We start from the raw sequence: 15,708 nt of genomic DNA on the forward strand, positions 1-15,708 counted from the left end.
CCTTGGGCACCTCCGGCCTCGTGTGCGTTAACGATTGACGGGGTGGCCGGACACACCAGGACTCTGCCCGTCCTGTGGGTTCCCGCCCCCCCCCGCCACAGCCACCCCCAGTCGGGGTTCATCACCCCGGCCCCCTCCTGCCCAACACCCCCCGGGGGTCATGTTGGGGGCATTTCCCCCCCGGGGCTGAGCACCTTGTCCTCATGTCTCTGACAAAGCGGGATGTCCCCCCCCGGTGACCCCACTCCTGGGGCCAGGCTCTGCCCCCCCTGGCCTCCTGCACTCTTCTCCTTCCCAGTGTTCCCAGTGCTCCTCCCAGCACCGCAGCTCCCTCCTTCCAGTCCACAGGGACAGTGGGTCTCGGTGGGACGTCCTGTCTCTGGGGGGGGCCATGCTGGGTGCCGGGGTGCTCCCCAGCCCCGCCGAGGCTCTGCCGGGCAGACCCCAGAGGCTGCGGGTGGCAGGTACCAGCTCAGGCATCGGGTTGGGGGTGGCGGGGGCTCCCTGGGGACAGGGAGGGGGGTGGCACCTTGCCGAGCACCCCCCCCCGCAGGACCCTTGCGTGTTACTGGGGGGCTGCTCCAGGGGTTTGGTGCTGGGGGGTGGTGGTGGCCCTGTCCCTGACGTGAGGTGGCAGGGCAGGGTGCTGGCATGTCCCCATCGCTGGGGTGTTTTGATCCCAGTGCCCCCTCCTTCACCGTCACCCAGAGGTGTCGGGGGGGGGGAGTAGGGGGGAGCAGGCTCCTCTGTTCCCCCCCTAGGAACGCTGTAACCCCCTGGTTTGCTCACAGGGACCATCCTGGCAGGGAACTTGGCAGGGAGGGGGCACAGAGGGTCTGGGAGCCCCAGGAGGAGGAGGGTGAGGAGTGGGGGAGTGTTCGTGTTCCACAAGCGTCATGAGTGGCCAGGTCTCAGCTTCCCTTTGCCAGGGGGGGTGTCTGGGTGGCCGGTGCCAGCCCTGGCATTGCCCTCCTTAAACCCCCCCCAGGACACTCTGTGCTGCTGTGGGAGGCCAGGGGAGGCAGCGGGACCCCCATACACAACCTGCACCGGGGGCCCTCATCTGTGGTGGGGTGGAGATGGGGGGGATGTGTTTCCCATGGCAACCGGTAGGGTTGCTAGGAGATGGCAGCCTGGGGTTGGGGGGGGATACCCACAGCCCCCCACCCCTATTTCACCCCCCCATGGCTTCCCCAGCCCCGGGCATGTTCCCCCCGGCCAGAGCATCCCTGGGGCAGGGGGACATCCCCAAGGCAGGGGGGGGGGCAGTGCCGGGCATGCGGTACCAGAGCATCCCCGGGGGGGGTGACATCCCTGGGACCCCACCCAGGGGCCAGGTTAGGGTCAGGGTGGCCGTGAGAGGACACAGGCCAGAGGCCAGGCAAGCTGAGCTGGAGGGGACAAGGACACTGCCCAGTTTTGGTGGGGAACACACAGCGTAGAGACGGCTGCAGTTTGTGATGGGCTGGGGGTCCTGACCCCGTGTCCCCCCCCCCCGCAGCCACCCACGCCGTCAATGGGAACCCCGTGGTCCCACCGTTCCCAGAGGAGATGCAGACAGCGGTTTTCGGTGAGTGGTTCCCCTGTGCCAGGGAAGGGGGGGGTCCTGGCAGCCAGCCTCCCCCCCCTCCCCCCCAAACCCAGCTCCCCCCCTCCCCTGAGCGAGGACAGCCAGCTGCCCCCCCCCCAACCTGTCCCCCCACAGGCATGGGGTGCTTCTGGGGAGCGGAGCAGCTCTTCTGGAGGACACCAGGGGTCTTCTCCACCCAGGTGGGCTACACAGGAGGCTTCACCCCCAACCCCACCTACGAAGAAGTGCGCACAGGTAATGGGGGGGCTGCAACGGGGACCCCCCCCAGTGTCCCCCGCTGTGGGGTGATGTCCCCATCCAGCATCGCAGGGTGTCCCACAGCCCCTGCCTTGCCCTGGCCCAGGCTCCCGTGGGATGTTCTCTGGTGTCCATCGGATGCTGATCCTGCCTCGTCCCCCACCCCAGCCCAGACAGACGGATGGCTGCCCCCCAGTCCGGACAGACGGACAGCTGCCCCCCGGCTTAGCTGGAGAGACATTTTGCGGGGGATTAGCTGTCTGCAGGAACTCTTATCCTGGCTGCTGTCTCCAGCCGGGGATTTATCCCAGTGCAGGGTGGGCTCAGGCATCCCACCCCCACCAGGCAGCTGAGGAAGGGGGCTTGGGGGGTCCGGGGGGGTGAGTGGGTGCTGCAGCCCCTCTGTATCCAGCTCCCTCCCTCCAGCCCCTGCAAACGCTCCTGCTTTGCACAAGTGTCATGAATTTGACAGATCTCAGCTTCCAGCAGGTGCATTCATTGACCACCGATGGTGCCCCCCGCCATCCCGGGGCGGTGGGAGGATGGCGGGGGGGGGCAGGGGGCCACGGTGAGGGGCTGCCCCTGGTAGCGCTGGCTCTCACCACAGGGCTGACGGGGCACGCTGAGGTGGTGAGGGTCATCTTTGACCCCCAGAAGATCAGCTACGAGGAGCTTCTCAAACTCTTCTGGGAGAACCATGACCCAACACAAGGTAGGGACGAGACACGGGGGCCAGACGGTGGCCATGGGTCGTGCTGCAGCCCTGGGGCAGCCGTGGACCCCCAGTCTGGTTGGGGGGGAGGTAACCCCAAACCCCCCCAACAGAGGGTCTTTGGCATCTCCATCCCTTGATGCCGGGTAGAAGGGGCTCATAGAGACTTCCCTCGCCAACCCCCTGTGCCTCAGTTTCCCCATCTCACCCTCCATGGGTGAAGGCACCGCACTGTGCCAGGTGGGGCCAGGGGGTGCCCCATAACCCCCTCCTGGGTGCTGCCCCCCCCCCCTCCAGGCATGCGGCAGCAGGAGGACCTGGGCACCCAGTACCGCTCCGTCATCTTCACCCTGGGCCCCCACCAGCAGGCAGCTGCCCTCCGCAGCAGGGCACTGTACCAGCAGGTAGGTGGGGACATGGGGACACCCCCCCAGGGACACTGGGATGCCCCTGGGGACACCAGCCACCTTCCCCAGCCCTGGGGCATGGGGCAAACCACTGCCCTGGCTATGCCATGCTGCGGGGCAGTGGGATGGGGGGGTCCATCCAGGCGCCCCCCCACCATGGGACTGTCCTAGGAGCTGAGGGAGCGGAGGCGGGGGGACATCACCACTGCCATCGAGCCGGCCGGTGACTTCTACTACGCCGAGGACCGTCACCAGCAGTACCTGCACAAGGTGCCTGGGGGCTCCTGTGACATGAAGGGCACCGGTGTCACCTGCCCCATCACACCCTGAAGGGGCCACTTGCTGTCCCCTGGCTTGTCCCCATGGCCCTGGCATTGCAGGCAGGGTGGGCACAGCAGCCAGCCCCGTAGGTCACGGCCAGCCCCACACATCACAGCTCCCACACTCCCCATTGCCCCCGTGTGATTAAAGACATCTGCCCCCCCGCCACCTTCTCCTGTCCAGTCCCATGGGTGCTGCTGGGGGCTCTTCGGTGCTGGGGGATGCTGGGATGGGGAGGGACCCCCATGGGCTCTGCGTGGGGGTGGCTCTGCCCCAAGGTGGCCCCCCCCCCTGGTGCCACCAGTGCACCCAGTGCCCTGGTGGGGCAATGGGAGGGTGGTCTGGTCTGGGGGAGGGGGGTAAGGGTGGGGGCTGGTGGTCTAAGGGGCTGCTAGAACAAGAGGATGTGATGATCTGGGGGCGGTCAGGGTCCGTGGAGCTGGAGGTCTGGGGTGGGGAAGGGGGTGGGGGGGGGGGGGGGTGCGTATCCGTGGGGCTGGTGGTCCACGAGGAACCGTGTCTGTGGGGCTAGTGGGGTCTTGTCAATGGAGCTGACGGTCCGTGGGGCCGGCGGTTCCTGGGGCCGTGTCGGGGGTGCTGGCGGTCCGTGGGGACCCGTGTCCGTGGGGACCCGTGTCCGTGGGGCCGGCGGCGGGCAGGGGGTGCATCCCCACGCTCTCCCGCCAGGGGGCAGTGTCGGGCCGTGCCCGCTCCCGCCCGCCAGGGGGCAGCGCGGCGCAGGCAGCGTGCGCGCCTACACGGTACATACGGTACGTACGGTACTTACGGTACAGGCGTGCGCACCTCAAAACGCGGCACATACGGTCTGGGCAGGTATGGGTGGCACACGGGGACAGAGGGCACATGGGTGTGTGCACGGGGGCGTGCAGCACACATACATACACATACATATGTGCACAGGGACATACAGCACACCCAGGTACCCACAACACACGTAGGTACATACATCACGCGGAGGGACCCCCTGTGGGGCTCCTGGCTTTGGGGGACACTCTGGGCCTCCCCTGTCACCCGTCCCCGGGCCACATCCCTCCTGTCCCCTGAGTCCCCAGGGCTGTGCCCCTGGCCCGGGTTCCCTCGCCCGGGCACTGCAGTGACAGTGACAATGGACAGTCCCTGTGATGGACGGGGTGCTGTGTGTCCCACGCTGGGTACCAATGGGTTAATGGCCACGATGAGCCCAGTTAGAGCCAAACTGGTGTGTGCTGGAGGTGGGGGTGAAAAGGGGGAGCAGCTGGGGGGCGGTGGAGGTGGCTGGAATGGGCAGGTAGACTGTGTCACCCCTGCGATGTCTGCGGGGTCCCCGTCTTCGGGGGTCCTGTCCCCCTTCCAGCAGCAGGCAGTCTTCATCCCCCACTTCTTATGGGTGGGGGGGATCCCAGTGGCCACGTCCCACCTTGTACTGGGCAGACTGGGCTTTGCTGGGGTGCAGGGACAGGGACATGGGTGCAGGAAGCCCAGCTGTTCCCCCATCCTCCCAGTTTTCCCAGCAACAACCCCCCTCCCCAACACCAAACCCTGTTCCCCCCCCAGATCCTCTTGGGGGGAGCAACGCCCTCTACCTGGGCACCCAGAGCCCCTCCCACCCCCAGGGGACGAGGACATCTGTGAGGCTCACCCGTCCCTCCTCCCCCTGCCCAGGGATGTGTCCTGGTCCCTTTGGCTCAGGGTTCCCCCTGGGTGGGGGTCCTAAGGTCACCCCCACCCAGCACCCAGGCAGCCTGTGGGTCCCCAGGCACCCACCCAGCACCCAGGAGCCCAAGCTGGGTCCGGCTGGGGACACTGCCCTGTCCCTAGGGAGGGACCGTGGCTGGAGACCATCTCACAGGAGATGTTTTGGGGGTGTCCTGATGTCCCGTCCCCCGCCAAGGCAGGGGGGTCCCCGTCTCAGTGTCCCCAGTGCCCCTCTTGCTCAGGCGGGTTTGGGGGCTGCGTTTGGTGGATTTACAGTGAAAAGGTTGGCAAGAAATGAAAATAAAGCTGAGCCCCCCCCAAAATGTTGTCAAGGGTGAGTGAAAACAGAGACGCAGCTTTCGGGGGGGGGCGATGACAGGGCCCTGGGGAGTCCCTGGGTGCTGCAGGTGCCACACGCCAGGGACCTCCCGACCCCCCCCTTGGCCACCCAGCGCTGGCACCCCAGCTGGGTGCCCCCTCGAATTCCAGGGATGGGTGCCATCATGTCCCCATGAGCCCAGCCCGGCGTGGGGCTTGTCCCCAACCCCACGGTGTGGGGGGGAAGGGGAGGTGGGGGGGACGGGATGGGACACAGGGGACATTTTTTTTTTTTAGAAAGTGAAGTTCTCCGGGTCAACGGAGAGTGAAAAAAATAAATAAAAGCAGAGAGAAAGCGAGCGCAGGTCGGCTTCCGGCACCTGGCCCCGCAGCTGCCACCACGCCAGGCTTTGAAGAAGGAGTTGAAGAAGAACGAAAGCTGGGGACAGGGACAGGGACAGGGGACCCTGGCCTTCAGCTTCGGTCCCAGCATCCTCCTCATCCGGCGGGATGTCGTGGGCACCCACGGTGGGGTTTCGTGGGGGGAGATGGCTGGGATGGGGGTGCCCAAATCTGAGGATTTGTGGGTCGGTTTATTTTTTTTTCATATAAATCCCCAGGTGCTGGAGTCAGGGGATGGCACCAGGAGAGGGGCTAAAGGACAGGGAAGCCCAGGGAGGTGTCCCTTGGGGTGATGTGCCTCCCCCCTTCCACCCCCACCCACCCCCCCCAGCACCCACAGCCCGGGCAGCCTGCCCAGGGGACAGGAGGTGACAGCCACATCTCCCCAGGGTTTGTCACTTAGGCTGTGATGGGCACGTGGGCTGGGATGTCCCAGGGGACGGATCCTGTCCCCATGTCCCTGTCCCCACTCCTGTAGCCTGGATTGCACCCACCGGCTGCTGCTTTGCCCCCCCCCCCCACCAGCTCCACCATCACATCTCCCTCCATCCCCCCCCAAGGATTTATTCCCTGCCCCCCCCCCCGCCCCCTCCATCCCCTGGGGTGCAGGATGGGGCCAGGAGCATTGAACCCCCCCCAGAGGATGGTGGAATGTTGGATTCTCTGATGTCTGTTGGGGTTGAGCCAGGTCTGAGCTGGGTATTTGTGTGTCCCTGCGTGGGGAGGCAGGATCTGTCCCCAGGGTGCTGGGGGGAGGGAATAGGGGGGGGGACAGAGCTTGGGGGGGCGGGGGGAAGAAGGTGCCCCGTCTCTGCAATAGGGACAAATCCAGGCTGGATTTTGGAGAGGGAGGTGGGGTGGGTGGTGATGGGGGACGGGGGAGGAGATGGGGGACCATGGTGGATATGTGGCAGGGCTGTGTTGGGGTGTCCCCCCCCCCAGCGACTGGGAGGCAGCATGGGGGGGGCTCCCACTGCTCTGAGGGGTTTGGAGGAGCACTGGGACACACTGGGGGGGACAAGCCCCGTGTCCCCTCTTTTCTGGATGGGGCCCTGCAGGGATGCAGCTTGAGGAGAGGAGATGGGGGGGCCCTTCTTGTCCCACCCCCCCCCGCCACTGCCCCTCACCTGGCACCTGCTCCGGGCGGATGGAAACTCTGTGTCAGAGGAAGTGGGGAGGGGGACGCGCTCCTGGCCGTGGCGGGGGGGGGACACCCATCTGTCCCCCTCCTCAACGTCTGTGCCGAGGGGCCAAACTGCCCCATCCCTGGCACAGCTGGCATGAGTTGGGCAGGTCTCAGCCCATCCCCATGGGGGTGGGTTCCCAGCAGAGGGCGGGGGGGGTACAACCCTCAAACCCCCCCCCACCTTTGCCCCACCGCTTTGCTGCCTGACACATTTCACCTGCTTAAAGCCAGCGTGGCCACACAATCCAAGGTCCCCTGGTGGGACAGTGGGGGGGAAAAGCTGGGTCTCCCCATCACCAAACCCCAGCACTGACCCCCTCCCTGCCTCAGTTTCCCCACTCAGGGTCTGAAAAGCGGCTGTTTCCCCCCCCCCGACTCCCCAGCTGGAGCTACAGGGACATGGTCCAAGGCTGGAAAAATGTGGTCCAGCCCCGAACCTCCGCCAGCATCCGAATCCCACGGGGACGCTCGGATCCCATTCCGAGAAAGCGGGGTGGCGGGGGCGCGGGGGCCGGATGAGCGGGGAGGTCGGGGAGAGGATGCTCAGGCGTTATTTATACCGGGGGAGGTATCTTGCGGGGCTCTTCGCCGAGCGAACAAAATAACAATTCAGGCAGGTTTGAAAAGCGCCGAAACCACGACAGGAAACCCAAATTGTACAAATGCAGATGTGAGTGGAAAAAGCTCTTGAGCTGGTTGCTCTGGCTTTCACCTTCGCTAAAAATAAAGCTGCCTTATTAGGGGCCGATGGGGGCCGAGATAAAGCATCTTCTGCCCCCCCCCCCCCCCCCCCCCCCCCGTGTTTTTCCGTGGCAGGGGGTTGTTCCGCGCAATGCCGTGGGATGTGGCTTTCCGGCCGTGCCCGGGGTAACAGGAAGGGATGGCTGGGCTGGGGGCTTGTGGCATTTTTGGGGAGGATCTGGGGGGTTTTAGGGGGCTGGGTGAGGTGGGGGGGTCTGTTTTTCTGGGAGTGTTTTTTGCTGGGGATGGTGTGATTTGGGGCTGGGCAGCGTGGGGTGTGGGGGGGTGTGTGATGAGTTGTAACAGTCTCTGGGTGTAACGAGGCAGCCTGGGCAAAGCCACATCCTGCAGCACGATGGGACCCGGGGGGAGGAATTTTGGGGGGCTGAGAAAGGGAGAGACCATGGGGGGGGCTGATAGGGAACCAACAAAAGCCCTATTGGGACCTGCCCACCCCCACGAAACCCAGGCTGGGGTCTCCTTCCCCGTGCCTCAGTTTCCCCTCTCCGGACCATCCCAGGGCTGGAGCACCCCACCTTTTTGGGGGGTGGGGGGGCTGCGGTGAAGGTGGTGCCGCACCCCGGCCCCGGGAGGATATCGTGGGAGGCGGGAGGCGCTTCGCTTGCCACCCCAGTGCTGGTGGCAGCGGGGCCAGGGCTCCTCTGAGTCACCCGTGTCCCCACACCTGCAGCGGCCGGGGGGGGGTGCGAAGAGGGATGCTCACACCTGCGGCCCCCCCCACCCCCAAGCCCCATCCTCCTCCTCCTTTTGCAGGGGAAATGATGGATGCGATGGGCGGGGGGGGGGGTAATCGAAGGAGTGGAGGGAGAAGGGGGCAGAGCAACGGGGGGGGGGGGGGAGGGGGGAGTGCTTAGCACCAAATCGTGGGTACACCCGCAGCGGTGGCACAGCACCCACCCTACTGGGGGCACCCACGTTTGTCCATAGACATCCCCCCCAGAGCTGGGGCGGGGGAATTGGGGGGGGCACATGCCACAAGCTGTCCTTACCCCACAGCCAACCTTAGCTCTGGTGGGGTAAAGTAGGGCTGTGATGCCCCAGCCCCCCCCCATAGCACTGAGGATGCCTTGAAAGGATGGGGGGGGGATAAGACCCCCCCCAGGGGTGCCGATGGAGCACGGGAGGGCCGCTGCGGTGTCAGGCCTAGGGTGGGCAATTGGGGTGGGGGGAAGCGGGGGGCTCCAGCTGGCTTTGGGGGGAGGCCGTGAGAACGGCAGCCGGGGCTGGGGTGGGGGACAGCGCAGGAAGCACCGGGGGGGGGTGGCCTCTCCTGGCTCCCCCAGATGCGCCCGTGAGATAGGACGGCAGGAAGCAGCTGCGGGGAATCCCGGTGCTGGGAACGGCCGCTGCCGCCTGCCCGACACCCCCCAGGCCTGCAGGACCCCCGGCCCTGCTGTGCCCCCTCCCCAGCCCCACAGCCGGGTAGCACCTGGAGATGCTCGGAGTCTCCCGGCCTCCCTCCCTCTGGGGGGCTGGGGGGTACGAGGGTTTGCCCTGGAGAAGTGGCTCTGCTTCCTCATGGGAAGCCGTGGTTCCCTCTGACCCAGCTGGTGCTGCGGGGACGGAGATGGAGCCACGGCCCTGCTCCTGGTTGGGCTTCGGAGGGGTGAAGGGGTCTGGGGAAACTGAGGCACGGCTGCTGGCTACTCATCAGGCTGGGCAGCTGGCCCAGGCTGGGGTCATAGGCCCACTCAAGAGGGATTTGTGTGTTCCTCTCCCTCCCCTGGGTGTTCTGGTACAAGGTAGTGCCTCCCTGCATTCACTCTGGCCCCTAATGACAACCAGCAGGGAGTGCCCTGCAGCCCGCAGTGCTGGCCGCTGCCTGCAGGCTCAGTCGGGCCGGGCTCTCCCTGAGCGGCTGCGGATGGGATGCTCGGTCCCTGCCTCAGACATGGGGGCCGAGGGGGGGGCCCCGGGGCTAATCCCCTCTACAAACAGCAGCACATTCCCCAGGGACGGAGCCAGTCGCCTGGTGACGAGGCTGAGGGTGGGGGCTCGCTGTCCCTTTTTGGGTGCCCACTCCCAGCAGTGCTGCTCCTTGGTGTGTCCCCCCCCAGTTTTCCCCCCATTTCCCTGCACATCCAGCCCCATGCATGGCACAGCCCGGAGCCTCTGGCGCTGGCTGGCTCTCACAGTGCGTCCCTGCGGTGGGGGAATGGGGTAAACTGAGGCACGGGGCAAGGCGGGGGGCCGGGCTCCTGCCCGTGTGGGCTGCCGTCACCCTCGTGTCGCTGATGTACATCCATCCAAGTCTGGCAGCTCCCATTTATAACCCCCATTTATCCCCAAACACCCTCAAATCTGGGACATTATAGCCCAGGATGGGGCTGTCACTGTGGCCAGGGGACCCCAAGGGAGGCCAGGTTTGCCAAATGGGGCCTTTTGGCACATCCTCCGTGTGACCGACAGCTGGAGCGGGGCCACGATGCCCATCCCTGCCCATCCCTTCCCATCCCTGCCCATCCTGGACCCGCTGTCCCTCCGGGAGCACCCAGTCCTGGTACAAATTGGGGTGTTGGGAAAACCGGCACCCCGGGGAGGACGGTGGCTACCAAACCTCACCGCACGGCACAGCCCAGGGTGGCACTGGGCTGTCTCCCCGCGCTGGGTACAGCCCTGGGGACGAGGTGGGAAGGAGATTTCAGAGCCGGTTTAAGAAGCCAGAATCCCTTTTTCCCCTTCAGCATCCATCTGGATTTCTTCTCCAGCCCCAAAACTCCCTGGGATCACAGCCGTGCCGTGTTGTGCCATGTCACGCCGTGCCGTGCCATGCTGTGCCGTGCCAGCTGGGTGCCCAGGCTGGGTGGTTGGCTCGAAACATCTCCAAAAATCGATGGATCCACGCAGTCCAGTCTCCCTGAGCCCTCACTCCCACGTTGTGCCGAGCCCAAGCACGGCCGGATAGGCACCCCCCCCTCCCCAGCTTCCTTCGCTTCCAAAGGACCCCGAGGGTCTCCGAAGATCCCAGGGAGACGGGATTTATACCCCAGCCCCATCCCGAAAGCGAATCCAGATGACCCCTGGGGAAGAGCCCTTCCCTTTGTAGCTGCCTTGGGCGCTCTGCCACGTCTCCGTTCCTCCCCTCTCCCGTCCAAATCCCTTCCCCCGCAGCCAGCGCTTCCAGGCAGCCTCCGGCTTCCAAAACACAAGAAATTCCCCCCAAAAACGCCGGCGCTGAATCACCCCAAGGGAACGCAGGGACCCCCACACTCGCCCTCCCTGCCCCGCGGCAGCCGGGCCGAATCCGGCCCTTTCCACTCCGCTTTACGTCCTTCACATCCTGCCACCTGTACCGACTTATTTAAGGAAAAAAAAATAAATATATCAAACCAAACCCAAGCCCGTGGGGTGGATTTTTTTTTTTTTTTTTTTTTTTTTTTTTAATTTTTCGGGGTTGGGGGGGAGAGGGGGGAAGCTGCTTGTGAGTCGCCCCCCCCCCCCTCCGAACGCGACGAGCCGTGGGGACCTCCGTAGATATTTGCAGCGCGGAGGCGAATCGCCCGGGATTAACGACCCGTCCCCGGGAAAGGGGGAAAGGTTGCGGGGAGCGTAAGGAGGGGGGGGACACGGTCACACAACCCACCCCCCAGGGGACATGGGGAAGCTTTGCGTTGTTCTGGTGGGGGGGGGGGGGGGGAGTGTCGCCGAGCCGGGTAAACCCCAGCTCCTTCTCCTCCTTTTTATTTTTGTTTTTTTCTTTTAATAAAACACCCAGTGTGGGCCCTTTTCACCATGAAATCATCGTGCTCCGCAGCTTTCGCGCTCCCTTCCTCCCCTCTTTTCCCTCCTCCGTGCCAAAAAATCTGCCCCCCCCCCCCCCCCCCCCCAAAAAAAACCCCACCATGGAGCGAGGACACCCCAAACCAGCATGCGGTGGGATGGCACCCCAAAAACATGAGACACCCACACTTGGGGGGGAGGTGACCCAAAGCTGAGCGGGGAGGGGGGGGGCAGAGAGAAACATCCCCAGCTCCCGTGCTGGGGGTACCCCAAGATGATAAAAAGGCACCCCCAAGATGGTAAAAAGGCACCCCCAAAAATACCAAAGCACTGCTGATCGCTGATGGGGGGGGGGGGGGGTGATGGTAGAGCAGAGGAGGAAGAGGAGGGAAGGGGAGGGGGGGGGAAGATCCCCAGCTCCTGCAGTGGGGGGTACCCCAAGATGGTAAAAAGGCACCCCCCAAAAATACCAAAGCGCTGATGGACGGGGGGGTGGGTGCATGTGTGATGGCAGAGCAGAGGAGGATGGAAGGGGGGGAGAAACATCCCCAGCTCCCACCATGGGGGGTTACCCCAAGATGGTAAAAAGGCACCCCCAAAAATACCAAAGCGCTGCTGATCGCTGATGGGGGGGTGTGATGGTAGAGGAGGAAGAGGAGTGAGGGGGGGGGAGAAACATCCCCAGCTCCTGCAGTGGGGGGTACCCCAAGATGGTAAAAAGGCACCACCAAAAATACCAAATCGCTGCTGATCGCTGATGGGGGGGGGGGGTGTGATGGTAGAGCAGAGGAGGAAGAGGAGGGAAGGGGGGGGGGAAGATCCCCAGCTCCTGCAGTGGGGGGTACCCCAAGATGGTAAAAAGACACCCCCAAGATTGTAAGAAGGCACCCCCAAAAATACCAAATCGCTGATGGACGGGGGGGGGGGGGGGTGATGGTAGAGCAGAGGAGGAAGAGGAGGGAAGGGGGGGGGAAGATCCCCAGCTCCTGCAGTGGGGGGTACCCCAAGATGGTAAAAAGGCACCCCCTAAAAATACCAAAGCGCTGCTGATGGCTGATTTGGGGGGGGGTGGTGATGGTAGAGCAGAGGAGGAGGAGGAGGAGGAGGAGGAGGGAAGGGGGTGGGGGTGGGGGGGGGAGGGAGGAAGGTTGCCTTGGCCACGCATCCCTGTGTGAATGCATGACGTGCACAGGGCTGGCGCCAGGCTGTCTGGGGCCGGGAGTTAGATCAACACAGCTGGAGGGCCCGGGCCACAGCTGGGCAAAGGCAGCGGGTCCCGCCGCCCAGGCAGGGCCTGTGGGAACCGCCGCCAACAAAACCCCCCTGCAAACAAAAGCTCACCCCCCCCCCCACCCCACCCCCCCACGCCACCACCCCCCCCCCCCTACCCACCCACCCCCCCCCCCCCGGTCCCCCAACACCACCTCCCCCAGCAGCCTTTCAGCCCCTCCACCGCCACCCCCCCATCCCTTGGGAAATGGGGGGCGGTGAGGGAAAAGGGGGGGGGGGGGGGGGGGCATGGGAATAAGCGGGAGACGGCGGAACGCCGGTGCTTCGGCGGGGGGGGCGGTGGGGGGGGTGTCCCTTCACGGGATAAAAGTCATTTTGGTGGTTTGCAAATAGTTTTTAAATGCTTTGTAATTTTTAATTAAAAATATATATTTTTTTAACGATGTATATTTTTAAAAAATTCTTAATTTTTAAAAAATTATTTCTTTTTTTAATTCTTCTTTTTTTTTTAATTCTTTAATTTTTTTTTTTTTTTTTTAATTCTTTCATGGTTTTTTTTTAGGGGGGTCCTGGTTGTTGCCGCTTGCCCGGAGCAGGTTAATAAGGCTAATTATGGCTCTTCCCAATCTGCCACCCTTCACACGGAGCCGATTTCCAGGAAATTCGTAAGGGGGGGGGGGGGGCGGAGGGAGGGTGTGTGTGTGAATAAAAGACAAAAAATAATCCAACCCCAAAAGAGGCTGGATGCTGCTTTCAGGGTTTTTTTTTTTTGGGGGGGGGGGGGGCTCCAGGGGCCATCGAGCCGCTCCAGGGCTGGGGGAGAAGCGGGGAGGGTGGCTGCCCCCTGGCCTGCGGCCCCCAGACCCCCGGGGGGGCGCGGGGGGGGGGGGTTGCAGAGGAGGGAAACAAAACCCAGCGCCACCGAACTGGGATTTGGGCAGATCTGGAATAAATTGCTGCTGTGGGCAGGCGTAATTTGGTCCAGGTGCCTCTGTGTCCCCGTCCCCCCCCCGCGCCCCCCATTAGCTGCGACCCCCGGGGCCGAGCGGGGTCCCTGGGTGCTCCCCACCCTTTTGACTGTAACATCCCCTTCCCGCACTCACACCCCCCCCCTAGCCAAAACCTATAGAAATTCCCCCAAAACAAGATGTTGGGGGGGGGGGGGACACATTGCCTTTTGATTTGAACGGGGGGGGTGTGTGTGTCACAATCTGGGTGTTGCGGGACTGTGACACACACACACACACACACCCCCAGGGACCCCTCCATGTGCCACCGACACCCGTGGCCACCACCACTCGAAGCTTTTTTGAGGCAGCGATAGTTCGGGGAGGGGGGGGGGGGGGGGGGGGGGGGGGTTTGGCCTTCCTCCCCTCCCTCATCAATTCTTCTGAAAGAACACACCCCCCCCCCCCCAAAAAAAAAAAAATTAAATAAATAAATAAATAAATACCACCCCCCCCCTCCCCAAACACCCCCCCCCCCCCCCCCCCAACCGACTCCAGGCCTCTCGCAGTCGCTGACCTAAATCTGGTTTCTCCATCGTAACCTCAGTTTTACCGCAATTAATTTTTTCTGCTGGTCACAAGATAATTCCTGACGCCAGAAAGTCTGGAGGTCAGATGAGAAGCGGATTGAGGAACAGGGCGGCACTAATTTCCTTACGAGATCGCCCCCCCCCCCCCCCCCCCCCCCAACTCAAAACACGGGGGCGGGGGGGACGGGACGGGACGGGAGACACGGGACGGGAGACCCCCATCGTCCTGCCTAAAAATAGGGGGATGAGGGAGAAGGGGTAGATTTGGGGGGCTGCGGGTGGCCGGGGGGGGGTTGGGGGGGGGGGAAATCCTCCCGCCACGGGGGTTGGTTTGGGGTCTGGATGGGGGACACACACACACACACACACACACACGACCACGCACGTTCGTCGCCCCCCCCTCCGTGGAGCCACCCCTGGCCACCAAGGGTCATTTTAGGGGGTGTAGGGGGGTAGGGGGGGGTGGTGTCTCTCGCTTAATTGAGATGCAAGGGTGGGGTTTAATGGTTCATTTACATAAAAGGGGTGGTGCTCGCCTTCATTTGCATACAGGGGGCGGGGCCCCGCGGGGCTGCCCATATAACGAGCGGCGCGGGGCTGTCCCCTCCCCAGTGCTCCAGCGACCTCGCAAGCTTTAGGGTACGGGAGGTGACAGTCCCAGGGCTCGGTGGTCCAAGCTTTTGGTGGTCCCGCTGCTCGGAGGTCCCAGCAGAACCCCAGCCGTCGCAGCACCCACCGAGGCACCTTCCCCTTCCCTTTGCCCTCCCCACCCCCCCCCACCCCCCCCCCCTTCTCCAGCATCCCCCCAGATAGAGCTCAGACACCCCCCCAACCATGAAAGCCATCAGCCCGGTGCGATCCGTCCGGAGCTGCTACGAGGCCGTCTGCTGCCTTTCGGAGCAGAGCCTGGCCATCGCCCGGGGGGGCAACAACAAGAGCCCGGCTTTGGAGGAGCCCATGAACTTGCTCTACGATATGAACGATTGTTATTCCAAATTGCGGGAATTGGTGCCGGGCATCCCGCAAGGTACCAAGGTGAGCCAGGTGGAGATCCTCCAGCATGTCATCGACTACATCTTCGACCTCCAGATCGTGCTGGAGGAGGGGGCCAAGGGCCGCGACCCCTCCTCCGAGGCCACCCTGCTGTCTCTCAAGGTAAGGGCTGCTTTGGGCTGGGGGGGGTTCGGAGATGTTGGCTTGGGCGGGGGGGACACACACACATGTCGGGCTGGGGGTGTGTGGATGTGTTGGTTTGGGATATGGGGACATGGGCTTGGGGGGAGGGGGGGATGTGTTGGGCTTGGGGGGGAGGTCGGACGTGGGCTGGGGGGGTGTGGATGTGTTGGTTTGGGATATGGGGACATGGGCTTGGGGGGGGGGATGTGTTGGGCTTGGGGGGGGGTCGGACGTGGGCTGGGGGTGTGTGGATGTGTTGGGGAGGGCAGGAGAGAGGTGTCGGGCTGGGGGGCTGTGGATATAATGGTTTGAGGGGGGACATGCCGGGCTGGGGGGGATAAGGATATGTTGGTTTGGGGGGGAATATGTTGGGCTGGGGGTGATGCGCTGGGTGCGTTGGGAGGGGGGGGTCCT

At 64.0% G+C, this 15,708-nt stretch overlaps 2 protein-coding genes across 2 annotated transcripts in view; both read left to right on the forward strand.

Annotated features, from left to right (window-relative positions):
* The first annotated feature begins 391 nt into the window (after positions 1–391).
* LOC141474284 (peptide methionine sulfoxide reductase MsrA 1-like) lies at positions 392–3,277 on the forward strand. Its single transcript, XM_074162113.1, has 6 exons — positions 392–464; positions 1,502–1,570; positions 1,706–1,825; positions 2,436–2,540; positions 2,838–2,944; positions 3,119–3,277. Exons 1-6 carry the CDS (start codon positions 392–394, stop codon positions 3,275–3,277), a joined length of 633 nt encoding a protein of 210 aa, XP_074018214.1.
* Positions 3,278–14,952: 11,675 nt separating this feature from the next.
* LOC141474117 (DNA-binding protein inhibitor ID-3-A-like) overlaps positions 14,953–15,708 on the forward strand; it is a 2,257-nt gene continuing 1,501 nt past the window's right edge. The window contains exon 1 of the mRNA XM_074161837.1: positions 14,953–15,273. Within this exon, the coding sequence (XP_074017938.1) occupies positions 14,953–15,273 (321 nt within the window). The remainder of the gene's footprint in view (positions 15,274–15,708) is intronic.

This window comes from Numenius arquata, chromosome 21, assembly GCF_964106895.1.
Source record: "Numenius arquata chromosome 21, bNumArq3.hap1.1, whole genome shotgun sequence".
NCBI classification, from domain to species: Eukaryota; Metazoa; Chordata; class Aves; order Charadriiformes; family Scolopacidae; genus Numenius; species Numenius arquata.

Bases quoted from the DNA above. Each gene is read 5' to 3' on its own strand.
- LOC141474284 (XM_074162113.1), top strand. From the start codon at position 392: ATGCTGGGTGCCGGGGTGCTCCCCAGCCCCGCCGAGGCTCTGCCGGGC. The intron at 1,571-1,705 runs GTGAGTGGTTCC...GTCCCCCCACAG, and splicing joins GATGCAGACAGCGGTTTTCG to GCATGGGGTGCTTCTGGGGA. The intron at 1,826-2,435 runs GTAATGGGGGGG...CTCTCACCACAG, and splicing joins CTACGAAGAAGTGCGCACAG to GGCTGACGGGGCACGCTGAG.